This window comes from Meriones unguiculatus, chromosome 9, assembly GCF_030254825.1.
Source record: "Meriones unguiculatus strain TT.TT164.6M chromosome 9, Bangor_MerUng_6.1, whole genome shotgun sequence".
NCBI classification, from domain to species: Eukaryota; Metazoa; Chordata; class Mammalia; order Rodentia; family Muridae; genus Meriones; species Meriones unguiculatus.
The window spans coordinates 20,118,425-20,137,761 of NC_083357.1; the positions used below are offsets into that span (position 1 = coordinate 20,118,425).

General features: G+C 42.2%; 1 protein-coding gene across 1 annotated transcript in view; it reads right to left on the minus strand.

Moving 5' to 3' along the window:
* Nucleotides 1–15,471, minus strand: part of LOC110543942 (cytochrome P450 3A1-like) — a 50,438-nt gene extending 34,967 nt beyond the window's left edge. The window contains exons 1-3 of the mRNA XM_060390924.1: nucleotides 15,300–15,471; nucleotides 14,263–14,356; nucleotides 2,586–2,638 (exon numbers count right to left, since the gene is read on the minus strand). Coding sequence (XP_060246907.1) covers nucleotides 2,586–2,638; nucleotides 14,263–14,356; nucleotides 15,300–15,370 — 218 coding nt within the window. The 5' untranslated portion in view covers nucleotides 15,371–15,471. The remainder of the gene's footprint in view (nucleotides 1–2,585; nucleotides 2,639–14,262; nucleotides 14,357–15,299) is intronic.
* Between the last annotated feature and the right edge of the window lie 3,866 nt (nucleotides 15,472–19,337).

The following is a 19,337-nucleotide window of genomic DNA, read 5'->3' on the forward strand; positions in this document are numbered from 1 at the left end:
TAAGAAAGAAGGAGGAGATAGAATGACCTGGAAGGGATAAGAGATCTACAAAGAGAGCAACAGAACCAAAAAATATGGTCCCAGGGTTCTTTTCTAAGACTGATACTCCAACCAAGGACCATGCATGGAGATAACCTAGAACCACTGCACAGATGTAGCCCATGGCAGCACAGTAACCAAGTGGGTTCCCTAGTAAGGGGAATAGGGACTGTCTCTGACATGAACCCAGTGGCTGGCCCTTTGATCACCTTCCCCTAAATGGGGGAGCAGGCTTACCAGATAACAGATGAAGATAATGCAGCCAGTCCTGAGGAGACTTTATAGGCTAGGGTCAGATGGAAGGGGAGGAGAACCTCCACTATCAGTGGACTTGAAGAGGAGCATGGGAATTGATGAGGAAGGAATGGTAGGATTGGGAGGGGCCTACAGCTGCTTTACAAAGTGAATAAAATGTAATTAATATAAAAGATTAAAATTAAAATTAAAAGAAAAGAATATAGTTTCTGGGAGAGGAAGATATCTTCTTCAGTGATGAACCACTGGTGAGTTGCTCATGGCCAGGTAAATAGCCTCTCACTCACTCATGATTCTGTAAGTCCAATTAAATTCACTGCTACACACAGAGACACACAGAACTAGTTTTTAAAGTAAGTCAAATGCTTGATATCAAAATGACATTAGGGCCAGGCATGGTGGCACATGTCTCTATTTCCAGCACTTGGAAGGCAGAATCTGGTAAATCTCTGAGTTCAAGGCCAGCCTGGTCTACATAGTGAGTTCCTGTATAGTCAAGGTGACACGTAGAGACTCTTGTTGTGATTAATTTAAGGGTATGGTCTAATAATGTTTATTATTAGCCCTACAATTATTACACTGTCACAATCAGTTTAAGACACAGACAACTGACAGATTTTAGAACAGTCTTATATCACCTGGGGCAAAGCAGATAGTAACCTTCTAAATTACCTTTTCTTTTAAGCCCATACCAGGCTACCTCCCATCCATAATTCCATAAATACTTGTGCATCTATATCATTTCCTCCATCCATGCCAACATGTGCTTCTCCCATGTTAGGCCATAATGACTCTCAGCTTCCTTCCTCTCCCTCTTCTGGAACCTGTCTTTCTACTAAAAATCCTTTCTGTCCCCAAAGCCAGAGAACCTTAGCCACACCTACTTCCTTCTGCCCTGCCCAGACATAAGCCATTTAACCAGCAAGCCAGGGATTACTGGGGAACATTCCTTCACATCACACAGTTACAGGAGTTCAGTATTATAATAATGCCCATGGCAGGGCAATAACCAGCTCTCAAGGCACTGAAATCAGCCTTTGAATAGCACCAGACCAGCACACAGCAGACAATGTTTAACAAATAGGTAGATGGATAGGGAGATAGGTAGATAGATAGATAAATAGATAGACAGACAGACAGACAGACAGACAGATAGATAGAGATAGTTAGGTAGATAGAATAAGATATTAAGTCAGTGAAAACTTGAAAAATCACTGTCAATTGATGACAAGCAATAATTTTGCATTGGACTGAAAGCAAAACCTGCTGTTGGCATTGAATGACATGGTTTTTATGGGCTATATCAACCCAGCAGTCCCTTCTGTTCAGGCCTGTGGTTCCTAATAATGGAAAAGAAGAGATGAAGAGCAGGGAGAGCCAGAGCCCCCTTCTACTTGTTTGTATCTCTCATAATAGTGACACTTGTTCCAAGGCTCTCACCAGACCCCCAGTGTCAATGACAGGGAACAGATGCTGCGACTGACTCAGCCACTTTGCAGAAAGAACTGTTACATACATAGATTTGAGGAAGAATGCTTTGGTTTTTAAATTGTCTTTCAAAAGTCAGTTTAATTTGACAGGACACAAAGATGTACAGTCATAAAACAATCTTAGCTGGAGCTGATGATATAGGGCAACAGATAAAAGCACTTGTACCAAGCCTGATGAAATGTGTTCAATCACCCGAAAGTACAGAAATAACTTTTACAGTTGTCATCTGATCTACATATGCCCCATGTCACATGTTCCTTATTTCAAGCCAAGGGAGAAATGTGCCATGGCTTGAAATAAAATATAAACAATCACAACAACAAATTCTCTACATGTGCAGATTTTTTTTATATGCTAAGCATAAATCATTTACACAGCCTCAGCTGTGTCATCCTGTCCCTGCTCACAAAGGACATGTTAAAGTCAACAATGATGTGACGAAGTGTGGGCTTCTAAAGAGAAGTGAGTGGGTGTGGTAAGAAGATGGTATCACACATTTGTCAGAGCACATTAAAGGAACCTGACACAACGAATTTCACATAATGAAAGGGAAGTTTCAGAAGAGAAAAAAAAATGAGATTGGGACACTGGATAAAACACCAAAGTCTGTCATAAAGCCACAGTGTGCAATGATCTCGTTAATTAGTTAAACCTCTGAACAGCAGCACTTAGTGATGTGTGAAATCACCTTCACAATAGAGAGGTACATTACCACAGTTCTGGGCTGACACTGTTCTTGCACAAGTGGGATGCCTTCTCCTAAAAAGAGTTGACTGAATGCAACTCTCCAGAATACTCACCCCCATATTTTTCCATACTTTTTATGGCAGTCAACATCAAATTTCCATAAACCCTGGAAAGACAAATAACATGAAATCCATTACTATCCTGTATGCAGTGCCCCTTCTGCAGCCAGAGCACAAAAATCCTCAGATCCCTTGAAATCAGGTTTATAGTCTCTGACAGAGAAAATTTCTTTTTCAGAGATGTTTGAGATATCACCAAGATTTCTCAGTTGGAAAAGGCAGAGCCATACAGGAAGACCCCTGACAGTTTCCTGTGGCCTCTGCATGCACACTCATGAACAAAAACATGTACACAGACACCAGATACATACAACACACACATGCACACACAAATAATGATGATGATGATGATGAAATTGTTTAAAGAATGTGCAAGGTAAGCCTAAAACCTTAGGAAGAAACCTGAATCAAGAAGAGCACAAGCTTTGCCACTCACCTTCTGGATGACAGCTTGGGAATATCTGTCTGGGGCACTGACTATGGGTCAGGTTTGTCACAAATGATCCACCTAGACTGAAAGCCTACACAGTGCATTACATTTTCATTACCTACTTTTTTGGTAATGTTATTAAATCAAACTTTCCCTGGTGGGAAAGAGACAGAAAAAAATAAAAATTGCATTTTGTATTTAAGTATCTGAAGCAATTGGCATCCACCATCCTGTCTCAGATATTTGCAACTAAGACTTGTGCCTAAGATGCTGCCTTCAAAGGAAGAAAAATAGCTGTAGCTCCATTTGAGTTGTAAAGTACTTTGACTAGTATGAGTAAGGTACTGGGTCTCATCCTCAGCCCTGCAAAAACAAAACAAAAGTTAAAATGTTGTCATTGGGGCTGGAGATGTGGCTCAGCACTTAAGAGCACTGGCTGCTCTTGCAGAGGGTCTATGTTCCCAGCACACATATCCAGCATTTCACACCTTTCTCTCACTCAGGATCCAGGGACTCCAGCTCCCTCTCTGTCTACACTACACTACACTCATGTGTACGAACCCACACACAGATAAACACAAAAAAATCTTCTCACTAATTGTAGCAATCATTACCCATAAGCCCAGTTACTAAAGAAAAAGAGTGAAACAAAATATTCTCTAGTTACTCTGGTTATCAAGAAAAACCCAATTATACCATGAATAGTAAATGTTAAGACAAGAACCATAGAAATAACTCCAGGGGTTCAATAATTACACAGAGAACTCAAATATTTGAAAACTCCCCCAAAAGTATGTATGTGGGCCTGTGTTAAGTGGGTGCTTCAGAAATATTCAGCATAAAAAAGAAGTGTTGCTTATAAGCCCTGGTACAACGAGGAGAATTTTTATCTAGTGCATACAGATCAATGTTTGAGACCTTGGAAATCCCTTCAAGATTTGCTCCAAATAAGTACAACAGGGCCTTCAAAGAATCTGTACTGGGTAAGAAACAAACTCTTCCCTGATAGCTCACACAGCAAGAATATCATGTCCTGACTATCAAGACTGAATGAGCTGGAGAGCTGGGCACTTCTGATGTAGAAGTTTCAAAGTTTTTTTTTTTTGTTTTTGTTTTTTTTTGTTTTTTGTTTTTTTTTTTTTTTTTTGAAGACTCAGATGTGTCATGTGATATTTTGCTAGAAGCTGCCTCATGCTTGTGGAAGGAAGGGGTTTGACTTTTTTTAAAAAAATTTTATTAATTAAAATTTATTCTCTTTGTATACCAGGTGTGGTGCCCTTCCTCAGCCACTCTCAAACCTGCCCTCCCCCCTCCCACACCCTCCCCACGTCCATGGATAGGGACTGTCCCCTTCCATCTTATCCTAACTTATCAGGTCTCATCAGGACTGGCTGCATTACCTTCCTCTGTGGCATGGTAAGGTTGTTCCTCCATCAGGGGTTGGTGATCAGAGAGTCAGCCACTGAGTTCACATCAGAGAGAGCGCTCTTTCCATTATTAGGAAACCCACTTGGAGACTGAACTGTCCTGGTCTACATCTGTGCAGGGGTTCTAGGTTATCTCTATGCATGGTCCTTGGTTAGAGTATCAGTCTCAGATAAGACCCTCAGGCCAAGATTTTTTGGTTCTGTTGCTATCTTTGTGGAGCTTCTGTCAGCTCCAGGTCTTTCTGTCTGCCCCTTCTGTCATAAAATTTCGTCCACTCTGCCCAAAGTTTGGCTATGAGTCTCAGCATCTGCTTTAATACCCTGCTGGATAGAGTCTTTCAGAGGCCCTCTGTGGTAGGCTCCTGTCACTCCTGAGGCCTATCCCATTTAGAGGGGCATGACATTGGACAGCTGAAAATATCCATGGTTAGGCTCTGAGGAGAGGAGTTATATAGCATCCCATGGTAAGTGAGACAATATTTTTGGGATCAACATGGCTGTTTTGATCTTTGTGCTTTGACACATGACTTCAAAGAGAAGTATTCCAGAAAATTTCTCAGAGCAATCCAACCGAGGCTTGATGCTTTCACTGACTTGTCCCCATCTTCTGAATCATGCTGGTTGGTGTTGCTGTTTATTGTTAACCTTTGGACTGGACTACTGCTATCTAGACAACAAACAGTGGACTCACCCCAAGGAACTACTACTGAAAAGGTCTGTAACCTCTCTTTCCTAATAACCTTTCTCCCAGTCAGTGGGTGGAAGGGAGGTAGATGCATTGAAGAACACTAAATAACATAGGTTTGTTGAAAATCTAAGCCTACACACTTCACCTAACATGATTTTGAGGCTCAATAAACTGGCAATAGCACCAGTGAGATGGCCCCAAATGAGAAGTCACTTAACACCAACACTGATAACCTGAGTTCCATCCCTAGGACTAAGATGCCTGTACACACACTATAAAAATCACACATAAAAACACACACTATAAAAATCACACATAAGGCTGAGGGGCAAGATGGCGGCGCTGGGAGGACTCTCATTCTGAGCAGCAGCACAGCAGGATCAGCACAGTGAACAGCAATCAGAACTCTCGGCCATAAAACACAGTCATTGTGTTTCCCAGGTGAGAGGATACCCCACGGTGGGGGATTCAATCAGCTTTTAACTCACCCGGCTAAACCGCGGAAGAGATCCCGGTTCCGCCAGACGCTTGGCTGCCGGCCGCCAGCCCCAGCCCCAGCCCAGAGCCACAAGCCAGTGTCTCTGGTCCCGGTCCCAGACTGAACCTTGGGCACCACACTATCAGAGACTGGAATTTTCAGTCGAGAGATAACCCCAGGGTACAGGAAACGATTGGGACCGGCCTTAGGTCACCCAGACATCCCCTGGAAAAGACTCGGGCGGGTTCCACGGGCACCCCAGGAGCCAGCCTGGAGCCAGAGCCGGGGACCCAGGTTCCGGCACAGAGCCCTGCCTGCCTGCGTGCCTGATTCGCCGCCAGAGATAGAAACGGCGGGTCTGATCTCAGAGCACTCAGCTCACCCCCAACCTGAAAAGGTCCCCGGAAAATTACCCAGCTTAGGGAGCCACTCAGACTCCCAAAAGCCACAAAGGCAGACACAGGCAGTTTCTGCGCACCAGACAGCTGGCAGAGACTGAGCCGCCATCACACAGCTGTGCTCCAGGCACAGGCAAATTTCTGTGGCCAGCCAGCTGGCGGACACTGAGCAGTGTGCACCAGGGCAAAAAAAGTCACTAGGAGTCGGTGTCTCCAGAGAATCCACGGGGAAGGAAGGAAACTGTACTGATCTAAATCACCCAATCCTTCCCTAGAAAAAGTCTAGCAGTCTAGTGGGGCCGAGGCGCCAGCACTCAGCTGTGCTCCAGACACAAGCACAAACAGTTGAGGCGCGCCTGATGTCCAACTGGGTCACAGCAGCTGATCATTAAATTTGCAACAAGAAACCCAGAAACAGGGCAGCTGCCCCCAGGACTTCCCTGGGTAAGAGGAGAACCCTCTTGACTAACAAAGACCACAGTTACCACTCAGGTCTATATCCCTGAGGTGAGCAACTCCTGAAAAAACACCAGCCATCCAGGGACGATACCCAAAAAGCTGAGAAGACATCCTTCAGGAAAATCCAGCTTTCTGCAAAGGGGATTCTCTCCACCACAGGATCCCCAGGAACCACCAGAAAATAACCCCAAACTCCTAAGATAACACAATGGGTAGAGGCCAGCGTAAAAGCTCAAGCAACAAAAGACAGAGCAATATGGCATCTCCAGAACCCAGTTACCCAGGGGCAAGTAGCCCTGGACACCCCACCATAACTGAAATCCAAGAAGATGACCTAACAAGTATGCTCATGAAGATGATAACAGAGGAAACAAATAAGATTCGTAAAGACATAGAGGAAGATAAACTCAAACAGAATATTGCCATCCGTAAAGAAATAGAGGAAGCTGCAGCCAAACAGTTTATGGCCTTTAGAAAGGAAATGCTTAAAACACTGAATGAAATGAAAGAAACAGAGTTGAAGGAACTAAAAGAAAAACAGGAAAGTACAATCAGACAGGTGAAGGAAGTAAACAAAACAACTCAAGACCTGAAGATAGAATTGGAAAAATTAAAGAAAACACAAATGGAAGAAATAATGGAAAGGAAGAATCTAGGGAAGAAAACAGGAACTACAGAGGTAAGCATAACCAACAGACTGCAAGAGATGGAAGAAAGAATCTCAGGTGTAGAAGATACAATGGAAGAAATCGATGTATCTGTCAAAGAAAATGTTAAATCTGAAAAATTCCTGACACAGACCGTCCAAGAAATGCAAGACAATATGAAAAGACAAAACCTAAGAATAATAGGTATAGAGGAAAAAGAAGACTCCCTTCTCCAAGGCCCAGAAAATATTTTCAACAAAATCATTGAAGAAAATTTCCCCAAGCTAAAGGAGAGGCCAATTAGAATACATGAGGCCTACAGAACACCCAGCAAATTTGACCAGAAAAGAAAATCCTCCCGCCACATAATAATCAAAACAGTAAGTATACAGAACAAAGAAAAAATACTAAAAGCTGCAAGGGAAAAAGGCCAAGTAACATATAATGGCAAACCCATTAGAATCACACCTGACTTTTCAACAGAGACTATGAAAGCCAGAAGGGCCTGGACAGATATCATGCAGACCCTAAGAGAACACAGATGTCAGCCGAGGCTACTATACCCAGCAAAACTCTCAGTCCTCATAGATGGAGAAAACAAGATATTCAATGACAAAAACAAATTTCAACAATACCTACAAACAAATCCAGCATTACAGAAGACACTGGAAGGGAAAATACAACCCAAGAAAGCTAGCTACATTCAAGAAAACACAGGAAATAAATAACCTCACTTCAGTAAAACAAAAAGCAACCAAGCACACAACCTGATGAGCACAGCCAACATCAAAATCAAGAGATCTAACAACCACTGGTCATTAATCTCTCTCAACATCAATGGACTCAACTCTCCAATAAAAAGACACAGATTAACAGAATGGATACGTAAACAAAACCCAGCAATCTGTTGCATACAAGAAACACACCTAAGACACAAAGATAGACATTACCTGAGGGTAAAGGGTTGGAAGACGACTTTCCAAGCAAACGGACCCAAGAAGCAAGCAGGAGTAGCCATTCTAATATCTGATAAAATAGACTTTCAACCAAAATTAATCAAAAGAGATGGGGAAGGACACTTCATACTCATCAAGGGAAAATTCCACCAGGAAGACATCACAATCCTGAACATCTATGCCCCAAATACAAGGGCACCCACATTTGTGAAAGAAACATTGATAAAATTTAAAGCACATATAGATCCCCACACATTAATAGTGGGAGACTTCAACACGCCACTCTCAACAAAGGACAGGTCAACCAAACAGAAATTAAACAAAGAAACAATGTCTCTGACAGAGGTCATGAATCAAATGGACCTAACAGACATTTACAGAACTTTACACCCAAACACAAAAGAATTTACCTTCTTCTCAGCACCTCATGGAACCTTCTCCAAAATAGACCACATAGTGGGTCACAAAGCGAGCCTCAACAGATACAAGAAGATTGAAATAATCCCATGTATCTTGTCTGATCACCATGGAATAAAGCTGGAACTCAACAATAACAGAAATAAAAAAAAGCCTACACACACATGGAAACTGAACAACTTGTTACTAAATGACAGCTGGGTCAGGGAAGAAATAAAGAAAGAAATTAAAGTCTTTCTAGAAATCAATGAAAATGAAGACACAACATACCCGAACTTGTGGGACACAATGAAAGCAGTGCTAAGAGGAAAGTTCATAGCACTAAGTGCCTTCAAGAAGAAATTCGAGACAGCTCATTCAAGCACCCTAATGGCTCAATTAAAAACCCTAGAAAAAGAAGAAGCAGACACACCAAGAAGGAGTAGACGGCTGGAAATAATCAAACTCAGGGCTGAAATCAATCAATTGGAAACAAATAAAACAATTCAAAGAATCAATGAAACCAAGAGCTGGTTCTTTGAGAAAATCAACAAGATCGACAAACCCTTAGCCAGGCTAACTAAAAGGCAGAGAGACACCACCCAAATCAACAAAATCAGAAATGAAAAGGGGGATATAACTACAGACACTGAGGAAATCCAAACAATCATTAGGACTTACTTCAAAAGTCTATATGCCACAAAATTTGAAAATCTAAATGAAATGGACAATTTTCTTGATCGATTTGACTTACCAAAGCTGAACCAGGACCAGGTAAATCAACTAAATAGACCTATATCCCCCAAAGAAATAGAAGCGGTCATCAAAAGTCTCCCATCCAAAAAAAGCCCAGGACCAGATGGCTTCAGCGCAGAATTCTACCAGACCTTCAAAGAAGAGCTAACACCAATTCTCTTCAAACTATTCCACAAAATAGAAACAGAAGGAATATTACCAAATTCATTCTATGAAGCCACAGTCACCTTGGTACCTAAACCTCACAAAGACTCAACAAAGAAAGAGAATTTCCGGCCAATCTCCCTTATGAACATTGATGCAAAAATACTTAATAAAATACTTGCAAACCGAATCCAAGAACACATCAAAGATATTATCCACTATGACCAAGTAGGCTTCATCCCAGGTATGCAGGGGTGGTTCAATATACGGAAATCCATCAATGTGATCCACCATATTAACAAACTGAAAGAAAAAAACCACATGATAATCTCCCTAGATGCTGAAAAAGCCTTTGACAAAATCCAACATCCATTCATGTTCAAAGTATTGGAGAGATCAGGGATACAAGGCACATATCTAAACATAGTAAAGGCGATATACAGCAAGCCTATAGCCAACATCAAACTGAATGGAGAGAAACTTAAAGCAATCCCACTGAAATCAGGGACAAGACAAGGCTGCCCACTCTCTCCATATCTCTTCAACATAGTGTTGGAAGTCCTTGCTAGAGCAATAAGACAGTTGAAGGAGATCAAGGGGATACAAATTGGAAAGGAAGAAGTCAAATTATCACTATTTGCAGATGATATGATAGTAGACGTGAGTGACCCCAAAAACTCTACCAGGGAACTCCTACAGCTGATAAACACCTTCAGCAAAGTGGCAGGATACAAAATTAACTCAAAAAAATCAGTAGCCCTCCTGTATACAAAAGACAAAAGGGCTGAGAAAGAAATTAAGGAAACAACACCCTTCACAATAGCCACAAATGACATAAGGTACCTCGGAGTAACCCTAACCAAGGAAGTCAAAGACTTGTATGAAAAAAATTTCAAATCTCTGAAGAAAGAATTAGAAGAAGATATGAGAAGATGGAAAGATCTCCCATGCTCATGGCTTGGTAGGATTAACATAGTAAAAATGGCCATCTTACCAAAAGCAATCTACAGATTCAATGCAATGCCCATCAAATTACCAACACAATTCTTTACAGACCTGGAAAGGAAAATTCTCAACTTCATATGGAATAACAAGAAACCCAGAATTGCTAAAACAATCCTCTACAATAAAAGATCTTCTGGAGGTATCTCCATCCCTGATCTTAAGTTGTACTATAGAGCAACAGTTTTAAAAACTGCATGGTACTGGCATAGAAACAGAATGGTGGATCAATGGAACCGAACAGAGGACCCAGAAATAAACCCACACACTTATGGACACCTGATCTTTGACAAAGACGCCAAAACCATACAATGGAAAAAAGATAGCATCTTCAACAAATGGTGCTGGTCTAACTGGATGTCTACATGTAGAAAAATGAAAATAGATCCATACTTGTCACCCTGCACAAAACTGAAGTCCAAGTGGATCAAAGACCTCAACATAAAACCAGACACATTAAATCGGCTTGAAAAAAAAGTGGGAAATACCCTAGAACTCATTGGTACAGGGGGAAACTTCCTGAACAGAACACCAACAGCACAGGCTCTAAGAGCAACAACCAATAAATGGGACCTCATGAAACTGAAAAGCTTCTGTAAAGCAAAGGACACCGTCATCAAAACAAAGCGACCACCTACAGATTGGGAAAGAATCTTCACCAACCCTTTATCTGACAGAGGACTCATATCCAGTATATATAAAGAACTAAAGAAGCTGAAAAGCAGCAAACCAAGTAATCCACTTAAAAAATGGGGAACAGAGCTAAACAGAGAATTCTCTGTAGAGGAATACCGAATGGCCGAGAAGCACTTAAAGAAATGCTCAACCTCATTAGCCATTAGGGAACCCTGAGATTTCACCTTACACCCATGAGAATGGCCAAGATCAAAAACTCAAGTGACAACACATGCTGGAGAGGTTGTGGAGAAAGGGGAACCCTTCTCCACTGCTGGTGGGAATGTAAACTTGTACAACCACTCTGGAAATCAATCTGGCACTTTCTCAGACAACTAGGAATAGCGCTTCCTCAAGATCCAGCCATACCACTACTGGGCATATATCCAAAAGCGGCTCAAGTACACAAAAAGGACATTTGCTCAACCATGTTTGTAGCAGCTTTATTTGTAATAGCCAGAAGCTGGAAACAACCCAGATGCCCCTCAATTGAAGAATGGATGCAGAAATTGTGGTACATCTACACAATGGAATATTACTCAGCAATGAAAAATAAGGAAATCATGAAATTTGCAGGTAAATGGTGGGATCTGGAAAGGATCATCCTGAGTGAGTTGTCTCAGAAGCAAAAAGACACACATGGTATATACTCACTCATATAGACATACAACATAGGACAAACCCACTAAAACCTGTGCATCTAAAGAAACTAAGCAAGAGAGAGGACCCTAACTAAAACGTCCAATCCCCATCCAGAAAGGCAAAGAGGATGGACATCAGAAGAAGAAGAAAACAGGAAACAACCTAGGAACCTACCACAGAGGGCCTCTGAAAGCCTCTGCCCTTCAGACTATCAAAGCAGATGCTGAGCCTGATGGGCAACTGTTGGGCAGAGTGAACGGAATTTTAGGTAAGAACTGGGAAATAGTAAGAGCTGGAGAGGACAGGGTCTCCACAAGGAGAGCAACAGAACAAGAAAATTTGAACATAGGGAACTTCCCAGAGACTTATACTCCAACCAAGGACTATTCATGGAGATAACCTAGAACCCCTGCACAGATGTAGCCCAGGGCAGTTCAGAATCCAATTGGGTTACATAGTAATGTGAAGAGGGACTGCCTCTGACATACTCTGATTGGCCTGCTCTTTGATCACCTCCCTCTGGGGGGGGGGGGAGCAGCCTTACCAGGCCACAGTAGAGGACAATACAGCCACTTTTGATGTGAACTGACAGACTAAGATCAGAAAGGAGAGGAGAACCTCCCCTATTAGTGGACTTGGGGAGTGGCATGCAAGCAGAGGGAGGAGGGAGGGTGGGATTGGGATGGGAGGAGGGAGGGGCTTATGGGGGGATGCAGAATGAATAAAGTGTAATTGATGAAAAATTTAAGAAAAAAGGGAAAAAAAATAATTTAAGAACCTTAAATGACTTTCAAAATTGGAGGAAAACATGGAGTTAGTCAATTGGCATGGAGCATGTCTCGCCCCTGGGGGCAATGGTCTCCTGAACCTACTCAGACCTCGGACACCACCACTGCTAGTTCTAGAACTGATGCAGGATGTTCCAACGAGGGGTTAAGGCTTCTCATAATATTTCCTATAAGCCCACACCTGTTTGTCTATATCCCCCATTTTTATTCATTATTAGCCAGATAGAGCCAAGTAATTGTGGTAATGATACTTGCTTTTTTGCCCAATGCTGGAATGCTAGTAAAGTTAGGTATGCCCTGGTTACTCGCATGCCTCACTGGGTGCCTATGCCCATTGATGCCCCTCACGCTATGACTCTCTTCAGACAGAAAAGGGATCTTGGAACTACAGCCACCATTGTTACTACCATCTCATTGACGGCTGTTGGAGCTACCACCAGGGCATTAGCCATGAGTCATACTGGGCAGACGGCTCAGACCCTGAATAATCATTTAGCCAATGTAGCTCATTCCTTAGTTGTACATAAAGGAATTAATGCTCAACTAAAAGGAAGCTTGATGGTGTTCAATCAGATTTGACCTCTTGCAGGAGCAAATTGATACCCTATGGCAAATCGCTCAACCTGGCTGTCAATGAAAGTATGCTGGACTTTGTGTCACTAGCATACAACATGAGAATTTCTCCTGCGCTGCAAATCTGTCTAAACAATTGTTGAGCTATATTTTAGGTAATTGGACTGGAGAATTCGATACTACGATGGAGCAGCTGAGAGTGGCCATTGTCACAGTAAATTCTACCGGAGTGGACGCAGGACTAGCCACAGGATTATCACCATGGATTGCTGCAGCCATGAATCATCTGAAGGAATGGGTGGGCATGGGAGTGTTAACAGGCCTTCTGGTGTTGGTCTCCTTTGTTTGCCTGTGGTATATATGCAAGATTAGAGTCTCACAACAGTGTGATGCAGCCATGATCATTCAGGCCTTTACAGCCATTGAAGCAGGACATTCTCCCCAAGCATGGTTGGATACCATAAAAAGCTAAAATGATACGCTCAGGATGCGAGGCTAAGCACTGCACTCAGGGTCAGCCGCTTTGGACCCAGAGAAGAGCATGTCTGATTGCATGCGGGTTGATGCCCCAGGTCCCGCCTCTGAGAAAAAGGTATCGGACAGGTCTGATGCTCTTTGGGTGGATGACACCTAAATGAACATCTGTACAAAGTCCCAATTTATTTCTAATATCAGAGATCAGACCTCTACTCTTGCCTGATGCGTCTAAAACAAAAAGGGGGAACTGTAGAGAGCTGCGGAATGCTATGCCTTAAAGATGGAGCTGGTTTCTGCCTTCCACCTTCCCGATGGTGAGTGCTCTCTGTCACGAACAACTCCACATTTGGCTAAGGCTGAGGATCTGGCTTGCTTCTATGTATGTGGACCTATCTGCATTGCCCCCGTGGCACGCCTGGGTTGGCTACCCAGAGGCTATTTAAGCTGTGGGCTGGCTTTCCCCGGGGTCCGAGGATTGTTCAATGTTCCTGAATAAACTGCATTGAAAAAAAAAAAAAAATCACACATAAAAACACACAGTCACTCACACAACACATTCATTATTAAGTTTTAAATTGGCAAAAAAGCCCCATGGAACACATGAAAAATCTCTAGAACCACAAAAACACACAGTATGAGCCTGATGTCTCAGATTCCTCCCAAGGAGCACTTACTAGAGATGAGTCATTATTAGTCATCAGGAGAAGACACATGGAATGCTCAGTCAATACTCACCTTGTAGTAATTCAGCACAGTTCCTAAAAAAGGCAGAGGTTTGGGTCCAGGAATTCCCTGTTTCTTAAAAACTCCATGTGTACGTGTCCCAAACCTATAAGGTGAAACAGAGAGCCTTGTGACCACACACTCAGAAGAGAGACACAAACATGTCCACAACCAAAACAAGAAAACAAATCAATAACATGGCTGCACCACACAGTTTTCAGAGAGCTTAGGGAATGGTGATGGATCTTCTATGCATCACACCATTCTCTTCCATGTCTACTGAGTTCTGGTGGATCTAGGGTTAATGAAAAAGCCAATCATGCCATACCAGATGTAAGCCTTATCAGCAAACCTCACCAAGAGGGAGTTGAGGGGGAGGCCAGAGTTATCCAGTATATCTGCGTAACATCAGTATGAACTTTAAGAGTTAGTATCACTGGGGCTATAGCTCTGTAGTTAAGGGCTTGCCTAGGCTCTGGCTTGATACCCCATACCACCAAAAAATTAAAATGCAAAATTAGCTCAGCTGTTATTTCATTTGGGCCCCTCAGGATGACTCTAGTGGTAGAGACACTGGCTGCCAGTGTTGACAATGTGATTTGGATCTCCCAGAATCCACCAATAGGAGAAAACTGACTCCCAAAAATTGTCTTCTATCTAAACACACACTTACACACAAATAAAAACCACTAATGAGCACATTGTAGTATGTGCTGCCCCAAACCACAATGAATAAAAACATGAAAAATTTAAATGTTTTTACAAGAATTCATTTTAACTTCTGCTTTCACCTTTTAAACTTTTGTTCTCCTGCCAGTGGAGGGTGCCAGATCCTCTGAACAGTTGTCACAGATGATTGTGAGCCACACATGAATGTTTAGATGCAACCCTGAGTCCTCTAGAATAGCAACCAGGGCTCTTAATCACTGAGTCATTGCCTTGCCAGTCCCTCCTTCTGAAACCAGTTTTGACCTTCCAGACAATATAGGTCTGAGTATTACCCCAATCACAAGGACATGGTCAGGGTAGGAACTTTGGAGACTACTCACCAGTAGAGGAGCACCAGGCTCATTGCCAGGAGGACCCAGGTTTCCAGGTAGAGAGTTGAAAGTAGATCCATCTTTGCTTCTCTGTCAGCAGTTTCCTCCTCAGTATTCTCCCTCCTTCTGTATGTGCTACCCTTTGCAGGGATTCCCTTCCACCCAATTGTGCTGCAGTGAGCATAGCTTGCAGGATTTATATGCTGGGCAGATGGGTGGGAGCAGGGCTCCAGCCAATAGATTGCTCAGTTCTGTATCATCTGGACTTCGGTATCCTGTCCACCTTGACAGTTCATAAAGTTTGTCCACAGCTTATTTTGACCTCCCGTGAGTTGACATTGTGTGTAACATCAATAATCAATGATGCCATATCAGTGAGACCAAAGGTTCTTCCTTCCTATCAAAATTTCAAGCAAATTCATTGTTGTGAAATGTCCTCTCACCAAGGCAGACTTGATCCAAGAATACATGAAATAAAGCCAAAGTTGTATCATCCACAGAACTTTACAGAATGTCTTTGTCTGCCCCTGACAGATTCTTCGTCATTTATCAAAACTCAACTCAGAAAAAAGATGGCATTCTGGTCTGTGTCTGTCCTTACCTGGACCCCTAACAACAAAGTCATCTTCTTCCCTCCAGACCACAGTGAGGGGCTTCCTGCACATCCCACTTCCTAGACTGTGAGAATGTTCTGAGCATTGGTCACCACCATGCAACAGAGTGGTCATTCAGACAGGCTAGTCAAGTGGTGCTAGGACAAGTAGCTGGCTCTCCTATTTCCTAATGCAAGAGTTAAGAGTCACTGGGCACAGTTCAGTAGGGGATCATGATTTATGAATGTTGGAAATAACACTCAAGGCTGCAAGTGGCTCCTGACAGCTATGGGTCACAACAGAAGACTAATATGAAAGGTAATATGAAGCCAATAAATCCCTCTGATCAGTTGCTAGTAAATGTTAGGGGAGGTTTGTTTTTCTGTCTGTTTGATTTTTGTTTTTTGAGTGATGAAAATGTTCTAAAAGTGAGCAAGTGTGTAGCTTCTGTAGAACCATACAGAAACATATTTAAAAACTTTGAAAATTACAGTGTAAATGAGCCAATCATGCAGCATGTGAAATATGCAAGTCAGTAATCTGGTGTATTGATTAAAGTTTTTGTGTGTTTATAAGAATATGTATGCAAATGCCTGTGAAGGCACAAAGAGGACACTGGGTCCCTAGAGCTGGAGTTACAGGTGCTTGTGAACTACCCAAGATCTGCAACTCCCACATAGATTCTGGGAACAAAACACCAGTCCTCCAGAAGAACAACAAGCATGCTTAACCCATGAACCATCTATCCACCCCATGCTGTTTGTTTGTGAGAAAAAATAATATCAAGAAGTATATTGAGAATTAGTGAGGAGATGCAGGGTCAGCCAGCCTGGCAGTCACAAAAGTATGGCACCAACCAGAGCACTACATCTTTGATAGCACACTTCTATAATCTCAGTGATTATAGAGTAGAGGCAGGGGGATTAGAAGTTCAAAGAGAAAGTCCAAAGCTGTATAGGGAACTTGTGACTAGCATGGCAGATATGAGACCCTGTCTACAAAAACTTTCCTCTGCTATGCCAAACCACCAAAATTTAACATCTGCCACCCATGACAATGGTCATGAGAAAGAGACAGGCCATACCACTTACTGCTAAACACTGACCAATAATGGGTTCTGGGAGAGAAGGAGGCATTGTATTCAGTTGTGAACCCATTTGTGAGCCCACAGACTATAAAAGACAGTTATAAACCCACAGTCACACAGATGATGTGAGTTCAAGTCTTCAGGGCACAACACAAGTCATGAATATGGAAAAGAGATTTGCAGGGAAGAAATGAAATTGACAATATCGGGAGAGAAACAAGAGAGACTCAGTAAATTTAACCAGAAATCATTATATATACATGTATACTTGCCACAGAGAGAGAGAAAGAGAGAATTAATTTTTAATGAAAACTATAGCTGTTGAATTACAAGTTGTAATAGATACTATGAAGTTAATCAGCCTTGAACTTCAGTATCTCAGCAGGATTTAACATCCCTGAGCATTCCTTCAATTTTCTCTCATCTGAAAAAACAAAGATGTGACATGATGAATGAGAAAGGTGAGGTCTCTGATATTCCTAGACTTGTTTCTTCATCCATGTGAAAGAATAAATGGACAGAATTCACCCAAGAAACACAAATTCCTGCATACGCCAAGCATAATATCTTTTTAATACCTCTTGCCCCTCTCAAGCTTTCCCCACATCTAGAATTTTCTGGCACCCCCATTTCTATCTCATTGCTCTAGTCTTATTACTAATCTCCCAAGGCCTCCAGTCCAACCCAGGATCCAAGAGATCCTGGGTGTACTCTGAAGCACTAAGCTAGAAGATGGACTTCACAAAAGTCATTCAACCACTACTGTAGCTTTGAGGTTGAACAACTGAATTGTTTTCTCAACTGGAAACCCAGAGTGTGGTGGGCCACACAGGTGCTTGCATACATATGTCCCCTCTACTCACCAAGTTTGGATCAGACAATGATTGCAAATATATAGTGTCCTAAGTACTTTGCCCACCTTAGGTGATATCATTCCAGTCAACAACCCTGTGAGGCTGTGTCACAGTGACCAAACCATCCTCCCAAATGACAACTGGTTCATTCAAAATTATTTAATAAATCCCTAATGCAACCATGATCCAAGAGACCATATACCTTGAAAACTCATAAAGTTATATCGTTCCCTTTTTTCTCCCTAATTCCCTACCATGCCTCTACTTACTCTCAAATTCATGGCCTCTTTTTAATTATTATTGTTACACACATACAAGTATACATATATAAATACAACATGCTGAGTCCATGTAGTATGGCTTATTTGTATATATTTTCAGGGCTGACCACGAGGTGATGGATAGCCAAGCGACTCATACATGGGCAAGACTGATTCTCCCTCTTATAGTGGTTATTAATTTCCTACAGCCCTTAAACTGGGGAAAGAGTCTTGTCAGAATCCCCCATTCAAGTTAGCATGACCATTCAAGATGTCACTGTTCAGATATTGTTAATGTGATTGTACTGTTGACATTTCATGAGTGTGTCTTCCCTATCATTTCTGGGAGATCCCATGTGACATCAGAAACTCTAATCCTTAAACTCCTAAAATCTTACTTTTCCCTCTTCCTTGGTGGTCACCAGAGACTTGGGTGTGGGCTTGTGGTATAGATGTCAAGGCCTTCACTTTAAACAGGCTGAGTCATGCCCAGTGCCATACAGGATTAGTGGAGAAACAGCACCTCATTGAAAGTCTTCCCAATGGGCAATACCCCAAGCTCTTCCCTCTAAGCAGGGGCAAGGTGAGGAGGTTCAACAGTGAGGGACGGGGAAAAGTGAGGCAATAATTTCATGTTGACCTTCTTGCTCTAAAAAAATAATCCCTGCCATTGATTTTATAGGAGAGAAAACCAACAAGGATTTCCACATGAATGGCCAAACTTTCAAATTATTTCCAGAGACACTGTCCTGAAGTTAGCTTGTTACTAATATACATAGAGCATGTCATGGTTTGTAAGTTCCTTTACACTTTCTTTGTGATCATCAAGACAAGCTCCTGAGATAAGTAAGCTGTTCTAGTCCCCATGTTGCAGCTGAAACCATGGCTCAGCACTTCAGAGCACTGGATAGGACCCAAGTTCAATTCCCAACACTCACACTGTGGCTAACAACTGTCTAACTGCAATTCCAAGGAGTGTGCCACCTTTTTCTGAACTCCACAATCGCTAGTCATGCATGTGGTACGCAAACATACATGTAGCCAAGACACTGACATGCATAATTTTTTTAATCTCTAATTCCCAAATTATAGAAGTGGAGACCTACAGCTGACGAATGAATTTGCCCAAAGGGATTGTAACTGGATTTATTTTATTTTTTTTTAGGATAAAAACCAAAAGACTTCACAGTGCCATATCAAACTAAATACTTCATAAGGAGAGCACTGTGTCCACAAGATTCTATAATTTACTC